At 37.7% G+C, this 18,727-nt stretch overlaps 1 protein-coding gene across 2 annotated transcripts in view; it reads left to right on the top strand.

Annotated features, from left to right (window-relative positions):
- Positions 1 to 2,317, top strand: part of LOC135196195 (DNA replication licensing factor mcm7-B-like) — a 167,857-nt gene extending 165,540 nt beyond the window's left edge. For both annotated transcript variants that reach the window (XM_064222794.1, XM_064222795.1), the window contains exon 14: positions 1,888 to 2,317. In XM_064222794.1, coding sequence (XP_064078864.1) covers positions 1,888 to 1,968 — 81 coding nt within the window. In that variant the 3' untranslated portion in view covers positions 1,969 to 2,317. The remainder of the gene's footprint in view (positions 1 to 1,887) is intronic.
- The last annotated feature ends 16,410 nt before the right edge of the window (positions 2,318 to 18,727 follow it).

Below are 18,727 nucleotides of genomic sequence, written 5' to 3'. Positions count from 1 at the left end.
CAGAAAAATTGCCTAATCTCCATATTAGGCAATTTGTTTTGCACAATGTTGACAATAGGCAAATTACTTGCCTATTGTCAACATTATGCATGATTTTCAGATTAGGCGAGGGTATTTTGCCTAATGTGAATTGAAAGACGAACTACTGTAACTGGAGTGTTGTTCGAATGTTGTTCAAAACTTTGGGTCTGTCACTTAAGCCATTATCCATTGGTCAGTGTGCTACGCTGAAGGTCCCGGATGTCGATCGTGGTCCAACAGATCCTAAAAATCTGTTAGTGGTCGTCCTCAAGGAACAAGATGGACTATACACTGTGGGTTGTCGGGAGGGAATTCTTGAACCAAAATTTACAGCAGCTGATCTAAGTGCAATCAAACAGACCCTGATAAAGTCTGGAGAGGTTCCTGATATCTGCCTATCGATTAGAACAGCAATAGCCAGAGCCACTGGCGGGCAATGATATATAAAGTGTCAATGTACTACTCAATGTACATCAGGACGATGCAGCTGCCTAAGAATAAAAATTGAATGCAACTCGCACTGTCACCCGGGACGATCATGCAAAAATTTCTGACTGGACTCAACTGAACCCTGAGATCTATTGACTTATTTCTCTTTTACTGATATTGCATTGATTATGTTTGTATTTATTCAAATAAATTGGAATTCTTTTAGCTGTCTCTACATTAACCATATTACATTCTCTTGTAACCTCCCGTGGGTTGTTTGTTGAATTAATTTCCATTTCTACACTAAACCATAATATAAGTTTAGATTAGGCAGTCGTATTCACATCGGGCAAAATTGAGCTGCCTAATTTGAACAATAGGCATGTTTGGCCTAATGTTAGCAAATTGTAAAGTTTAAGCAAACTGCTTGCTTAATGTACACATTAGGCAATTTTCTGCCTAATGTTCACATTAGGCAATTATCCACTTTATGCGTAACATATATATTATATATAGAGCTAACTAGCATTTTGATGCTTAAAATTTCCTACATAACATTAAAATGGATAATATTAAGTCAGAGTGAGTTAGAAATCATTGGTGGTAGGTAGAGTATACTATTTAGGAATGTTATAATTAAAAAAATTTCATTTACTATTTTTTGTCATGTTGTACTGTTGTAAAACTTCATATTCTAATACCTTCTCCAACATATTATTGTACACTATAAACTAATATTATAGTGAGTTTTCACTGAACATCTTATTTACAGTCCATGTTATTTTTTTAACTGGAACTATAATACTCCTAAGTGAAAAATTCATTCTTGAATGAAATTAACCAAATGTTGAAATTAATTTCTCCCAACACATCTGAAAATTAATCCCCTTTTATTAGGCTTACATGTAAAAGAATCTTCATGTCAGTGAGCATGATATTCATAATTAAAACAGATTTAGGCATTGTAAGATTGTAAATTCATTCATACGAAAGAAAAAAATAGCATAACTAAAACACCCACAAAGAATAGTTTAGCCTTATCACACCTTCACTAGACCAGCTTGTCCAGGTTGACATGCAGAAAATTATGCTAGACATAAAAGATCATATTTTGATTTGAAGTGCAGGCCCTCTACAAGGGAATCAAATACACTTTGGGAGAAAGGTGCAAAGGCGGTATGATGGGTCAGTACCCTGGAAACGAAAACTGCCTTGTAAAGGCAAGCATTTATTGCATTCATTTCAGCATCCATAATGTTAGTCCACTTACTAGACTAGTACTCTGTAAGATATATGATTTTTAATTTTCCAGACTTAGTCTTACCTGATAATGAATGAAATTCAATAAATTGAAGTGCATTACATTGAGATGTCAGTGTATTCTTTTTTTGTGTTAATTTCTTGAACAAGTAATGAATATGGGAATTTTTGTTTCAGGTTAATGAATGTTTGGAAGAGTATGAAGAATTGAATGTTTGGCAAGTGAACCAAGCACGCACGAAATTATGTTTTACTTAATGCAGTGTTATTCTCAGTGACTTTATTGAAAATAAATTCATTAAGTATTGTGGCCGCAGTGATTAGATAAGATTTATTAAGGACCTGTGGTATAGATAATAGCATGAAGTTTTCCATTATGTATTAATGTTACAGATAAATGTATATTTTGTTGTTTTGATAAAGAATTTCTAACCATATTTTACTTTTGATAAAAAGGCAGGGCATGATAATGGGAATCTTTACAAGAATTCCATAATCCACATTAGGGTTCAGAACCAAAACTCATAAATTGTACTGTTGCATCGTTAAAAATGTATACATACTCCATCCTGGTATATTGAATCAATAAAAAATAAAATCTCCCAAATATTTTGTTAGTTGGCCCTGATCTTTTTTGTTATAAAATGAAATATTTGTGGTGCCACCATTACATAATATTGTGGCTTTTTCTGAATTTGAGATTGTTTTGTGTTATATAACCAAATCAATTTTACATTGTCATGTAAAGTTCAGTTCTTGCGTTTTGATACCATATGCTCGTATATGTTGTCATCCACAAGATTTAGGAAAGCAAAGTAAATTATAAAGCAATTTTTAAGTCCAGATGATAGGAGCAAAGCTGGAGATGCACAGCAACACAAGTGTAAGTAATATTTTGCAAAACAGTATTTGAAAGCCAGTAAGTGGCTTAAGGTCTTACAGTGTATTATATTGCTTTCATATGTTCAGGTAATGTTCCTTAAAATCAAGATTGAGTTAAGTAAAACCATAAGTGTGTGGTTTATTGGGAAAGAGTTGGTTTAGCATACTGATACTGTAAGGTATTAGATCTGTTCTTAGTAAACTGATGACTTTCAGGATGAGGAACAACCAAAACATATTCTTAATTTGTTAATGTCTCAGCACCATGGTGCCTTCAAAGTGTATTCTTGTAATCTTTTATAATATATACCTTTGCCATTTCCATGTCATTCCACTTTCAGCCAATTTTGAAAATGGCAGAATTGTCAGAATAAAGTTTCATGAGGAATTTGTTTTTAAATGCAAAATGGCAGTTGTACAAATGAGATCAAGGGACTTGAATCATTAAATGGAAAGAAGAGGAACTGAAATGTAGAAAGCAGTGCATTCGGAGATTGAAAAGACAAATGTATTTGCAAGCCTCACTTAGGAACTATATGGAAACATTTCTCAAGGTTGAGAGCTGTAGCAACAATGTCACATGTCCAAAAATGCAGGGTAAGTATTTGGCACTTGACATCAAAGTACATGAAGGGCTGTTTATTCTTTATTTGTAAGTTAAATAATGAAAGACTTGAGGCATAGCCTCAGTAAATGGTACCTTCTACCTGACTATATTTTAAAATGGTAATTTCTAAAATGTTTTTACTGAATAGTTCATTAGAGCACCAAGTCAAAATTATCAACTTATTAGGCTGGCCCAAAGGATTGTTTGCTTAATAGATACAGACCTCGGAATGTGATTTGTTTGAAACTAATTTCCCTTTAAGAAATGAAAAAGATCAGGATAATTTGTTCCAGCCCACTCATAAAGTTGCCCTTTTAAAAAAATTTTCTATTCCTAATGTGTTCTAAAGTTAAATTAAGAGGTAATGTATTAAACAGTACATTATGCAAAGTAAAACTTTTGATAAATTTTGTTTCCGTGCACAAGCTGAAAATTTGATTTTTGAACTGTTTGGTGAAATGGCAAGTGGATGGCTGGGATTGAGGGAGAAGGGACGGAATCCCTTCAAGGAAAGCTAAGTGGGCAAAGGTTGAGAACAAAATCAATTTATTCACATTTTGCAAGGATACTTAAAGGAATTGAGTGTACAATTGTGTGTGTGTATGCTAGAGAGGGAGAGAGTAACCAGTGTGATTGTCAATGAGTTTTTTACACATGAATCTTGAGTGCAAGGAGATTAATTATGCTACAACGCATCAAACGGCAGAATTGAAAATTTTAATCCAATACACATGAAGTTGTCCGTACATGATATACAAACCCTCGGTTCTTTACATTAGGAATTATTTTCAACATAGGCTGGAATATGGCTGTTAAATTCTTGAACAAGGTGGTTAGGCAGTAACTACCATCTGGTAGGCCCAGATGTAAACACTACATTTTGCTTTCAGTTGTCTTCCAATGAAGATGTAAGTTTGTGAGCTCTAGCTGACTAGTTGTTAATCACAGTTCTCCTGGTGGAATCTTTCTTTTATTATGAATATATATATATATATATATATATATATATATATATATATATATATATATTATATATATATATATATATACATATATAATTTATATATACAGTAGTACCTCAGGATACGAAATTAATCCGTTCGGAAGCGGCCTTTGTAACCTGATTTTTTCTTATCTTGAACCACATTTTACAGGTGAATTGCCTGATTTGTTCCAAGCCCTACAAAAACACCCCAGTAAATTTTATAATAAAGCTAAATTGACCAAATAATTTGGACCTGTAAATAAAGCGTATAAGTGTACATGGTACAAAGAAATATTGTACGTACATACGTAAGTATGTAGTAAAATGTGGAACCTTACCTTTCCGGTGAGGCGATTTCCGAAAGTGGCGACAGAGGAGGAGGACAAATGGCAGAAAACTGGAACACTTAACTTTACAAAACACATAAAACAAATGACAGGAAACATTAACACTAAACTGTACGAAACACATTAACAAATGGTAGAAAACGTTAACACTCAACTTTACAACAAACTTAAAATTGAATTTTTTATTTTTTTTATTATTATTATTATTATTATACTTTATGTTTTTTACAAAATTTCAATTTCTTCACCACCGAATGGATGCCAGTCCGTTTACGGGATTTATCAAACCACCCCCAAGAAGCCTTGAAGTCTGGGGTTGCCATCGATGTCCCTTCTCTGTCTTCTTCGGCCTGGGCAATCAAATCGCCGAAAATAGCGCGGGCCTTCTGGCAGATTGCCATCTCGGTTATCGTATTGCCAGCGATTTCTTTGTCCTGATTCCATAGAAGAAGCAGCCTCTCCATCTCATCATGCACGTGGCTCCTCTTGTTGGACAAAATAGTCACGCCCTTGGAAGGTGTAGCTGCTTTGATGGCTTCCTTCTGCTTAAGAATGGTGCCTATCATCAATGGATTTCGGCCGTATTCCTTAGTGATCACACTCAACCGCATGCCAGCCTCATTACTTCTTGACAATCTCCATTTTTGTCTCCATAGAAAGCATCCTCTTAATTCCGTGAACTTCAACTTTCTTGGGACCCATGACTATACGTACGTAATTAAGTTATGTACTAAAGTTCTCACACAACATGATAAAGTACAAAGCGAAATCACTAACACAAATTTACGTTAACAAACGAAATCATATATGAACGAACGAATTCGGCGTACTTACAATAACGATGCTGCTACCGAGTGGCCGAAGAACGCCTTTATGTAGAGCACGATGGGAGAGATGCTGACCAATAGGAGAGCAGGATCTTATGGCGGTGACTAGCATCAGGAACCAATGGGAGAGCGGGAGGATGGTGGCGAGTCTACTCAGATGGCGGCACCCGAGTTTTAAAATTGTTCTCAGCGGTCCAGGCGAATCTTGAGACTTTACAGCAACACCTTTTCGTAACCTGAATTATTTTCGTATGTAGAGGCAAAAAAATGTTCGTGTTTGCTTTCATAACTTGAAGTTTTCTTAAGTTGGGACTTTCGTATGTCGAGGTTCCACTGTATATATATTTATATTTTATGAATAAACATTACCTTGATATTTATCTAGCCCTAAATCCCTAAAAACCACACCCAAATTTACCACATTGGCAATCCTGTTACCTCCTATTCTGTCCACCAGTTGGCAACACAGTTGTTAACAGTTACTCAAAACTTCCCCTTGAAAATCAGTCTTTAACTAGCGCCCATGTTGTTTACATCACAGCTGTTTTGTATAATTTTCCGAAACCTTTTGCGCCTTTAAAGCTCTCATTATTTGTTAATGCGGTTTCATGTTCTTTATCATTTATGAAAGCCATGAAATTAATTAATTTTATTTTTATTATGAAATATATTTTATTTTGACAAACTTTTGCATGACCCGGGTATACTCCTTGACCTGTTTTTCCTTTTACTAAAATTTTTATCCTGCTTCCTCCCCCTATAAGGTACAGATTTTATGTTGATGACTTTTGGATTGGTTTTGGACATGATTTGAACTTACTCATTGGATTTGGTGGAGGGTGAGGATGCCACCTCGCCCGTAGAACTCGAGTACCTAAGGTGGTCGAGCGAGGGGAAAGTTTATATGTCAAACTTTGCTCTTAGTGCTGGGTCTGATCTCGACGGACATCATGACGCCTTAAGCACTGAGGGTGGGGTGTATATCTGGGTGGTACCCTTAGGGCAGCCCTGTATGGGATAACACTGTCCTCTAAATGTGGCTCCATGATGGGTGGGGGGCTACCTGGACGAATCATAAATCCTTCGTCTTATGGCAACATTAATTAGACCTTCAGTTGACGACTTAGGCAAGGATAAGGACAAGGAAAAACCTGGTAATTCCTCCATTGTAACTTTGGAGCCTTTTTCAAATGAGCTCCTTGTTACAAACATTCTGCATGTGAAACCAGTCCCTTTAGACTGGAATTATGACACAATATTTAATGAATTTTGTGAATTTGGGAACATCAAAGAATTACGGAATAAACTTCGTACAAAAATTATGGTTTTTTTTAATTCTGGATACTTTTCAACAATGAATCAGAAGCTCACAGAGCATTTAGAGATTTTAGGTCGGATTCTATGAGTGTTGGACTTGTAGAGGCAGAAGAGGTCCCTAGGTATCTTGACATTTATAAACCACCTAATGAAATAAAAGATACTAGTAGAATAAGTAAAATCACCAGATCACCAGACCCAGCTAAGTGGTTAATTATCACTACCCATGGTGAGAGAGGCAACCTCTTCAAGGTGAAAAGGTTGGTAAGCCAGAAGATCGGTAACGTTGGGAGCCCAGAAGTAACTCGCTTTGGGCGTAATAGTTTTTAGTCCATACCAAGACAGATGTTCAATTGATAATGCTCTTAAATTTGAAGCCTCATCCTGAGGGTATGGTAAAAGAGGTAAAACCTCACTATAATTTTAGTTATGCGAAGGGTGTTATCTTTAATGAAGATTTACATGAAATGGGCGAGGAGGAAATGTGTCCAGACGTGGTTTGGAAGGTTTTTAAAGTGCCCCGCTCATCGATGCTTATTTTAACATTTATAAGTTCTTTCCTGCCATCTGAAATTATTCTTGACAGTGAAATCATGAAAGTTCGTCCTTATAGACCGAGAGTGCTCCAGTGCTTTAAATGTTTTGGTTTTGGACACTCCTCTAATGTTTGTACCAGAAATAACTCTGTGAATCATGTGGCCAGCCTGAGCACGACAAATGTTCTGGACCGGTAATTTGCATAAACTGTAAGGGTGAATATCGAGCCCGTGATAAGAAATGTGCATTCAAAAAAGAACAAGAGGCATTACTAAAATCTATTGCTGAATACATCAGTGTGGGACAGGCCAAAAAGCTGTTGGGCAGGAAATCCTATTCAGATGCCTTGAAGGCACAACAATTGAGTACTGCTTCTTCTAGTGACCCTTCTGGTGGAGCTCCCCGGTGCCCTGCTGGTGGGGTTTTCCACACCCCCTCTAGGGGTGCCCCCCCTGTTGGGGCTTCCTGTGCCCCCTGTGGTGGGGCCTCCCATGCTCCCCCTGGTGGGGCTTCTCATGCCCCCCCTGGTGGGACCATGCGTGGCACCCCTGGTGGGGCTTCCCATGCCCCCCCTGGTGGGGTTTCCCATGTTGCAGAGACTGGTCAAGCCAGGGGACCCTGTTGATTCTAGGGTTCAAGCCAGATCTCAGTATGATGACGACTTCTCTGTGTTAGGGACATTGCCAGACATTGAGCACTCACCTGATCCTGACATTACAGTGCACCGTGGAGGTGACAGTGAGGATATGGAGGCCCTCCTTATTCGTCAGAAGAGGGCCCTTTCTCCCTCTTCGCCTCATTCACGGTCATTCAGATATCAAAGGAAAAACAAAAGCTAAACTGAAAAGGCAAGTGAAGGCCCTTCATCAAAAAGATCTGTAACACCTAGATCTAGATCAAGTAGTATTGGTAAAGTTGATAAGATCTCTCTCACCAGGACACAGATTCCTAAATTAGTAGAGAATTTTAAGATCCCTTCCTCTAAATAATGGCTCTCATGCAGTGGAACATCCGTGGCTTTATACCAAATAGAGAGCAAGTTCGGGTTTTATTTAGGGAACATGATTTATCTGCGATGTGTCTACATGAGAAAAAGTTGGGAGAGCACACACCCAATGTGGGTTTCAATTATTCATTTCACAGGTCTTCACCCCTGATAGGTGTACGTGCTCAGGGAGGCACAGGCATCATAGTCCGCAAGTCTGTTAATCACAGGGTTGTTCAATTGAACACTGTGTTGCAGGCTTGTGCAGTCCAAATTTTCAATTATAAATGGATCACAATTTGCTCTATCTTGATCCATCATTAGAAAGTAGATTGCAGGATGCTCAGGGTAATCCCCGCCAGCTAGAATTAAATGACCTACAGACACTGATAGACCAGCTTCCTAAACCCTTCATTCTGATGGGGGATTTTAATGCCAAGCACACCCTCTGGGGAGAGCCCAACTACGACCGGTGGGGTTTAATAATAGAACAGCTGCTTGACTTGAATGACATCACTTTAATGAATGATGCGGTTTTCCCCCTACACAAACAAGATTTTTTTCATAATACTGATTCAGCCATTGACCTCACTATCTGCTCTTCGTCTTTGAGGTTAGATTACCAGTGGGTAGTAGACCAAAATGATCATGGCAGTGATCATTGGCCCATTCACTTAAAGTATATGAAAAATATTCCATCTCCATGTTTACCAAAATGGAAGGTAGGGGAGGCTGACTGGGGATTATTAAAAAAATCTACTGAAATTGATCAAGAGATAAATGATTTTCAGAGCCCAACATCTGCTTATGAGTATTTAATCAGTATATTGTTGTGTGGTGCCATGCTGTCTATTCCTCGAACTTCTGGTAAACCTCGGCGTCCTCTAGTACCTTGGTGGAGTGATGCATGCGCATTGAGCCGAAAGATAACAAGAACTTGCTACAAGAGATATCGTAGATATCCTTGCTTGGTAAATAAAATTATCTATAAAAGAGCTCTTGCTAAGCAAAAGAAAACATTTAAGCAAGCAAAGAGGGAATCGTTTATCAGATATATAAGTGAATTAAAATATGATTCCGCTATGTCATTCGACTGGCAACAGAAATCGAAAAGCTGCAAGGGAAATTTTCTCCACCTCCCTTGCCTATATTTGAAAATTGATGACTTCCTCATATCTGATTCTGGAGAAGTTGGAGAAACCTTTGGTAGGCATTTCTCCAATATATCTAGTGCCCTACATTACTCTCCTGCATTCAGGAATATTAGGGACGGTACCACGGTTGTTCCTGCTGTTAGTTTAAATTTAGAGTCGTATAATCTTCCTTTCACCATGAAAGAATTAGATCATGCAATCTCATTATCTTCCCCATCTCCTGGGGAAGATGATATACTGTACTCAATGATTTTTAGTTTGCCTAGAAGTACAAAACAATTTCTTTTAGACATTTTGAACAGTTTTTGGCTTTCAGGAACTTCACCAGAGTCTTGGAAGATATCGATTATTGTACATGTTTTAAAACCTTTTAAAGATTCCTTCCTTCCTAAGAACTATAGGCCAATTGCTCTAACCAGTTGTGTTAGCAAGATTTATGAGAGGATGGTCAATGCTCGACTTGTGTGGTATTTGGATTCAAAGAATCTTTTATCTAATCGGCAGTTTGGCTTTAGGAAAAATAGAAGTACTTCTAACCCTTTGATGTTCCTTACTCAGGAGATACAGAATGCTTTTGCTGTGCAAAACCAGACTGTTGCAGTATTCTTTGACCTAGAAAAAGCCTATGACACTACCTGGCGAGGGGGTATCCTTTTGCAACTTGTAGAGTGGGGTGTTGTGGGTAATTTGTTCTATTGTCTGAAAAATTTTTTGTCAGAACGTTACCTGAAAGTAAGAGTGGGCTCTTACATTTCTTCTGCTTACCCTCAAGAAGAAGGGTTACCTCAGGGAAGCGTCCTTAGTCCAACACTCTTTAATGTAGCTGCCAACGGCCTACTAGAACAAGTTCCTGTCGGGGTGCATGGTCTGGCCTTTGCTGATGATTATGCAATAATCTGTAGCAAGTCTACAGCTGTCGAAGCTTGTCAAAAGATCCAGACTGCTATTAATGCTTCAACATTATGGGCCAGTCCTAAAGGTTTCAAATTTTCACCAGAAAAAATCAAAGCTATACGATTTTGCCGATTAAGAAAAGTGGAAGAGATCCGTACGCTGTTTTTGAATGATTCGATTTTACCTTATGAAGATAGCATTAAGTATCTAGGTGTTACATTTGAAAAGAAATTAACTTTTACTCGACATGTTAATGAAGTTGTATGTAACGTGAAGCTTCGTCTTAATATTCTTAAAGTTGTGTCTAATTTTAATTGGGGGGCAGATCAAATTACCCTTTTGAGGATGTACCAGGTTTTATGCCTAAGCAAATTTGATTATGGTTGTCAAGTTTATGGTTGTGCATGCAAGACAACACTGCAGAAATTAGATGTTGTCCATAATTTGGCTTTACGTATTTGTACGGGAGCCTATAGAACTTCTCCAGTAGAAAGCCTATATGTTGAGTCAGGTTTTCCTCCACTATTCATCCGTAGGGAGGAATTAGACTTGAGTCATATCAAGAGTACTTACATCAAAGCTAAACCCTAATTATAAGTACGTTAGAGAACCAACTGATAGAGCCCCAAATAGACCTAGACTGCCAAAGCCGCTTGAAGTTCGACTAGCAAGCTCTGCCAGGGAGGTGGGATTACTACCCCCTGCAGTAGCTGAAATTTCGCCCTCAAAATTTCCTACTTGGAATAGGCCACCCTTAGAAATCTGCCCAATTAGGGACAGCAGGAGCAACAGTTCTTGTGATCAGTTGAAGGCAAGTTTCTTGGATCATGCTTTTGAACATAGTGATTCTCATCATATATATACTGATGGTTCGAAGGGTTCTGATGGTGTTAGTTGCTCTGTAGTGACTATTGATAATATTATCAAAAAGAAGCTTCCATCTAATTCTTCTGTTTTTACAGCTGAACTGCTGGCAGTTTTGACTGCTCTTAAATATATTTTTTATAGTTCTTGTACTGACAAGGTTTTTACCATTTTTACCAACTCTTTGAGTGTTTTATCTTCTCTCAAAAGCCTAGTCTCTTGCAACCCTTTAGTGCAAGAAGTACAAGATTGGTTTTATCTTTTAATTAACCCTCTTACGCCGATTGGACGTATTAAACGTCGAGTCAAAATGTCTCCCGTATGCCGATTGGACGTATCATACGTCGGCTCAAAAAAGGTTTTTTTTAAAACAAAAATTCGCCGGAAAAAACTTATTTAGGCCATACCAGCCAAAAAACTTTTGTATCAGCGCCTTGGGGGATGCTGGGAGTTCACGGATCAAGGCATTGTTTTGTTTACAATCGCTACGCAGGCGCGCAAGCGCGAATTTCTTTCTTATCGCACTAAAAAGTATCAGTGACACATCTCGGAAATTATTTCGTCACTTTGACATAATTTTTACACCATTTTAAATTATCCTTTACATGAAGTATTATATATGAAAATATGCGCAATTTCATGTACAATACAACCAAAAAATACTCATGATTGTAGCTTTTATCAGTTTTGAAATATTTCCATATAAATAACGATAAGTGCCAAAATTTCAACCTTCGGTCAACTTTGACTCTACAGAAATGGTCGAGAAACGCAATTGTAAGCTAAAATTCTTATATTATAGTAATATTCAATCATTTGCCTTCATTTTGCAACAAATTGGACGTCTCTAGCACAATATTTCGATTTATGGTGAATTTATGAAAAAACTTTTTCCTTATGTTCGTGCGATAACTCTTCCGATAAATTTTTTCGTGCGATTGTCCTAATGTTTGCACCCTTTTAAATTTGCCGTTACATAAAGTTTTATATATGGAAATGTGCGCAATTTCATGCACAATACAACAGTAAACAACCCATGGTTGTAGCTTTTATCAGTTCCGAAATATTTTCATATAAATAACGTTAAGTGCAAAAATTTCAACTTTCGGTCAACTTTGACTCTACCGAAATGGTCGAAAAACGCAATTGTAAGCTAAAACTCTTATATTCTAGTAATATTCAATCATTTACCTTCATTTTGCAACGACTTGGAAGTCTCTAGCACAATATTTCGATTTATGGTGAATTTATGAAAAAAAAAAAAACATTTTCCTTACGTTCGCGCAGTAACTCTTCCGAAAAAATCAGAATTTTTTTGTGCGATTGTCGAAATGTTTGCACCATTTAAAATTAGCTGTTACATAAAGTTTTATATATGAAAATGTGCGCAATTTCATGTAGAATACAACTAAAAAAGGATTGAAGGTTGTAGCTTTTCTCTTTTATCGAAATATTTGCATATAAATCACGATAAATAGAAAAAAAAAACCACGTTCGGTCAAAATTTGACTCTACCGAAATAGTTGAAAAACGCAATTGTAAGCTAAAACTCTTACGGCCTAGTAATATTCCGTCATTTTTCTTCATTTTGAAACAAATTTGAAGTCTAAAACAATATTGTGATTTATGGTGAATTTTTGAAAAATATATTTACCTTCACTCCGCTCGCCGATTCGCGGCCGCAAGTCTCCGAAATACGTACATCGCATTATCCTAATATTTGCTCCATTTCATATTAGCCTTTTTATAGAGTTTCATATATCAAAATGTGCGAAAATTCATGAAGAATACAATAAAAAATAATTGAAGGTTGTAGCTTTTTTCCATCTTCCGAAATATGTGCATATAAAAAAATAAATATATAAAAATTTCGACATTCGGTCAAATTTAACTCGTCCGAAATGGTCGAAATCTGCAATTCTAATCTAAAACTCTTACAGTATCGTAATATTCAATCATTTGTCTTAATTTTGAAACAAATTGGAAGTCTCTAGAGCAATATTTAGAATTACGGTGAATTTTTGAAAATAACATTTTTTTACGTCCGCGCGTTACGTATTCGTACATCATTTTGTGATAATATTTTTCCGGTGTTGCTTTTATTGTTTTACTATGTATTATATATCAAAAGGATTGCAATTTAGTGTACAATACAACGAAAAAAAAAGTATCTCGTTAGCTTCGACCGTTTTTTGTACAGCGTGATTTGAATACAATTATCTATGAATTTTTTTTTTTTCGCTACCATATATCGCATTATTTACATATGATAATGATATTATTTTTCATTTCTGATGATTGCATACTAAACTTCAGGCAATGAAAAAAAAATGAGCCAAAAATGAACTCTTAATCTTCAAAACTAAGCGCGCTGTGATTTTTTGAAAAAATTATTTTTTCCGCTTTCGCGCTCACTCCAAACCGGCGCCGGCATACAGGAGAGGTTTTGATTTTTAGGGCTTCGGCGTAAGAGGGTTAATAGAAGAGGATTTTCTGTTAGGTTTTGTTGGGCTCCGTCCCATGTTGGAATTGTTGGGAATGAGCGAGCCGACGCTGCTGCTAAGGCTGCAACTAGGCTTAGGCACATTTCTAACATGGGCGTCCCTGTCTCCGATTTTAAAAGTACCATTCGATTTTATTGTAGAGACCAGTGGCAGGCCCACTGGTCTACTTTAGATAATAATCTTAAATTAAAGTCGATTAGGGCCTTCTGTTCATCCTTGGCCTCATAGGCGGATGGATAGAAGGTCTGAGATAGTTTTAGCTAGATTACGTATTGGCCACACTAAATATACTCACGGGTATCTAATGACGAGTGGAGCGGATAGGCAGGTTCCTCGCTGTTCCACCTGTCATGTGGATTTGACTGTGGTGCATATTTTGGTGGAGTGCCCTCATTTTGAAAACAAACGTAGAGCTTGTTTGCTGGCAAATAAGACTTGCCGATATTTTAGGTGAAGGTGCTCAGGCAGAGCAAATTATGATATTTTTAAAAAATATTGGTCTTTTTTATGAATTTTTATTTTCTCTTAATTGTTTTAGGTTTCTTGTTTGGTTTTTATGAATGAATGATTTGTATGTTAGATCGGTTCTGTGTATGATTGTTTGTGCGACAGTGATTTTTTTATTCTTAAGATATACGTATATGCGCTGAATGGCCCCCCGGCTCCGGCGCTTGGCTATGAGCCAAAAATTTTATAATCTAATCTAATCCTTGACCTGTTCAATGGATAGCCAAGATGATTAGACTCTTCCTTCTGCTAGCAACATGAGGAATTGCCCAGCTTGTAGGACAAAGATGAGTAGCAGGGAGTATGAACCCCATGACATTTGTAACTCTTGTCGTGGACAGATTTGTGACTTGACTTCTCGTTGCGACGTATGTAATTCTTGGTCTGAGGTAGATGTGACGGCGTATGTTAAGCATCAAAGAATCTTGCAGTGTAAAAGATTGATTAAAAAGAAAAAGAAATTGGTAGCTAAACCTGCATCTAATGATTTCCTTGACTTGTGCGCCCATGGTTCTGGTTCTTCGGTTTCGGTATCATGTGATTCTGATTCCGAATTAATTTATGCTGTGCCACCTGTACAACCGATAACTAATGAAGTCGTTTCTGATTTTGACTCGAACTATTTTGGTGATGGAAACTACATAGTTTGAATAAGAAATTTGAAACATTACAGCATAGTTTAGATAGAGACATTTCAGCCATGTTTAACAAGCTGTCAGAAAATTATTAAGCAGCTTTTACTGGGATGTCTAACAATATCAGATTCATTTTCAGCGCCTCGTCAGGTATACCTGTCGACAGCACCCTGGGTAATGGTGTGACAGATATCCTCGTTTGTGAACCCCGTTGTGGCAAAGGCCTAAGGAGGATCCAGTGTGGGAGGTGCCTGACGATTCTTTACCCAACGTGTCCCCTGTTAGCCCCGTAACAGTGCCAAAGGGCGCTTATTTCGAAGGGGGGAAAGGTTATTAGTGTTGGACCTAAGATGACTAGTCATCAGGATGTTACTATGGGGAAAGTTTCACAGTTAGGTTCTGACGATGATGATATGGATTCGTGTGATATTGGTGTTTTGTTGAATGGCAGTCGTGATGTTGAGTTCAAGAAACTTTTGTATTTAGTTTTGAGTTTTCTTCCACAGGCAAGGCCTAAAGAGCAGAAGCAGCCTCTGCCTCTGTATTACAGAAGGGATTTTTCTTGACGGTCAATCCCGGTCGTGGGAATTTTTACGTTTTCATATTTCATATGAAAAATAAAGGGATTTTGACGTAGGAAAAATCTATTTCTGGGGGAAGACCTGTGTCGCCCAATGAAAAATCCCTGTAACTCATTTTTCTAGTATAAATAAACTCTATAATATACCAGAGAAAAAGCTAACATGGTTATGCTGAAGTTACTACCCTCAGCACGATCACCCAAAGGGTGTCGGTATAAGTATAGGGGCGTTGTGTTACCACAAACCACAGGTCTTCTGCCATTTAGAAGGTTCCCTTCAAAATCTCCCTCCTTGGTGAGAGCCGTTACAACGAAATACTACCACCCGTCCCCGCTCGCCACTACTACTAATACCCACGCGCTACAATTCCCATTCCTGAAAATAGTTCTACAAACTTGGATTAGTCAGGGTGGGAAAAGAATGTTAATAGGGTTAGGGTTCATCGGGCGACACAGGTCTTCCCCCAGAAATAGATTTTTCCTACGTCAAAATCCCTTTTCTGGGATCGACCTGTGTCGGCCGATGAAAACATACTAGAGAATGTTACACAAGTTTTAGTCTAAATTATATATATATATAAATAGGGTTAATAATACCCAGTATAAAAAGTTATAAAGTGTTTTAATTCTTATTGTTAAGTATATAACTTATAACTAGTATTAGAATAATTGTAATGATAATTAAATTTCTTAATTTACAATTAACATAGCATTATCAAAATCAATGGAATTATACCCTCTTAGTACATTGGGCTTAATATGTCTCATAAGACCAAGGAAAATATTCTAGTACTATTATCATAGTACAATAGGTTAATGTATACATATATACACTTGCATACAACAATTCGGTAGCGGGATCAATAACCAACGTGTAGCCCGATCCGGAAAAAAAGTATGGTGGGGAGTGTGAGCGAGTCATGTAGGTAGAAGGGTCATGCAAAGGGAGATAGTAAAAGGAATAGTTTTGTTCAAAGGTTTCTAAGGAGAAACGTCAGTCTGTTCTTCAGGAACAACCACAACCCAAGCTGCCACTGCTGAAAATTTTAGGGCCTGTAAATTTTTCAGGTAGTGGCGCTTAAACACTGCTGGGGACTTCCAACCCGTGTACTTTTTAAGGTCCTCAAACTTCATGTTTTGAAAATAATTAGTTGAGGTGGCAACTGCTCGGATATCATGGACATGTGGGACTGAATCCGGATTAGCTTGTTTAATAAAATAAAGTATCTGTTGCCTAATTCCTCTTAGAGTTATCGTGTCCCCTTTGTCTCTAATAAAAAGAGAGCCCGATGTTATTTGAGATGTTCTGGACATAAAGGATTTTAGTGTATGAACAGGACATAATGTTTTATCTTCTGGAAGAGGTAGAATTTCCCAAGGTGTCCACCTATTTTGTGGATCTTCATTTTTTGCCAAAAATTGTCTATCTGGTGAAAGTAAAACTTTTCCAGATGGTAGGAATTCCACGTCCTGGATCCCTAGACAGAGCTGACAATTCAGAGATTCTAGCTCCAGAGGCCAGAGCTACCATAAACAGTGTTTTCTTAGTAGTGCTGAATAAGAACAATTATCATTGTCTAAATCTGATGTGAGTTTAAGAACATCGTTCAAAAACCATGATATAGATTGAGGACGACTAGTTGGTCTCAAACGTGCACATGCTTTTGGAATAGAGGAAAAGTATGTGTCCGCCAAATTAATATTGAAACCTACTTGAAAAATCTTCCTTAGGGCAGATTTAATTGTGGTAATATTGCTGGCAGCTAAGCCTTTTTCATGTAATGATCTAAAGAAAGAAATTGTAAGATTTGTATTCATTTTTTTAATATCTCTATCTTTCAAAAATATAGCCAATTTTTTCACTGCAGAATCATATTGTCTAATTGTAGAATCTCTCTTATCTGATTCTACAAACAGAATATTTAATGGATCTATGTTTGCTTCCTTTTGTGCTGCAAACTTCATGAAGTCCATAAAGTTAGGGCACTCAGAATTCTTGAGGAAGCTAACACAGTTTGCGTTTGTACTATCTGTGTTAGATTTGGGGATGGAATCTTTTGAGGTTTGAGTTTCATCTCCATTATAAGGGGATACCAATTGCTCTTCGGCCAGTTGGGTGCCACTAGTGCCAGCTGGCCTTTGAATGACCTTAGCTTGTGTAATACCTTCAATAGGAGGTTCACTGGAGGAAAAAGATAAATTCTCTCCCATTTGTTCCAGTCTAGAGACATTGCATCGATCGCAAAGGCATTGATGTCTATGTTGGGAGCTACATAACAAGCTAATTTGTGATTGGACTCCGAGGCAAAGAGGTCCACCTGTAGTCCCGGAATCTGAGTCGTGATCCATTTGAATTACTTGTCGTCCAGTGACCATTCTGATTCTAGTGGGGTCATTCTGGATAAGGAGTCTGCTACTACATTCCTTACCCCTGCCAGATGAATCGCTGACAGATGCCAGTGGTTCTTTTCCGCTAAGAGGAATATTGCTATCATTACATGATTCAACTTGTTGGATTTGGATCCTCTTCTGTTTATGCAATGGACTACTGTAAAGCTGTCCGATACTATTCGAATGTGGATCTTCTTGGACGGTTGTAATTTTCTCAATGCTAAGAACACTGCCATCGCTTCCAATACATTGATGTGGAATCGACGGAATGTTTCTGACCATGTTCCTTGAACTTTCTTGAGGGGTGAATATCCCCCCCAACCGCTCAGAGATGCATCTGTGTGGATGATCAGAGATGGAGGAGGAAATTGCAGTAGAACTGATTTGGATAGGTTCCGTTGTTCCGTCCATGGGAGAAGTCTCTTTTTTAGAATATCTGGGATTCTTGAAACTTTGTCCCTGGATTTGAGGTTTGCTCTTGATCTCCAAACCTGATTGATGTCTTTCAATTTGGTTTTTAATAGAACATCTGTCACTGATGCGAACTGAAGGGAGCCTAGGATTCTCTCCTGCTCCCTCCGAGATGACCGTCTGTTTTTGATAAAGCGTTTTGTAGCTTTTGCTATCTCTTTGACCTTTTTGGTCGGTAGAGATAGTTTGTGTTTCTTCAGGTCCCACTGAATCCCTAACCATTGGAAGTGAGATGCTGGAGTCAGTCTGGATTTTGCCATGTTTACTTGAAACCCTAAAAATTTTAGGAATTTCAGTACTTTGGATGTCGACCTCCGACACTCTGCTTCGTTGGTTGCCCATATTAACCAATCGTCCAGGTAGGCTACTAACAGTATTCCTTTCTTCCTCAATTCCTGAACTACTGTCTCTCCTAATTTCGTGAACACCCTGGGTGCTACATTGAGTCCGAAGGGCGTTACTTTGAATGAGTAGGCTTTCTTGCCTAGTTTGAACCCTAGGTACGGAGAGAAGTTTCTGGCTATTGGGAC

This window comes from Macrobrachium nipponense, chromosome 17 (genome assembly GCF_015104395.2).
Source record: "Macrobrachium nipponense isolate FS-2020 chromosome 17, ASM1510439v2, whole genome shotgun sequence".
Lineage (NCBI taxonomy): Eukaryota > Metazoa > Arthropoda > Malacostraca > Decapoda > Palaemonidae > Macrobrachium > Macrobrachium nipponense.
This window is presented reverse-complemented; position numbering and strand designations above follow the sequence as displayed.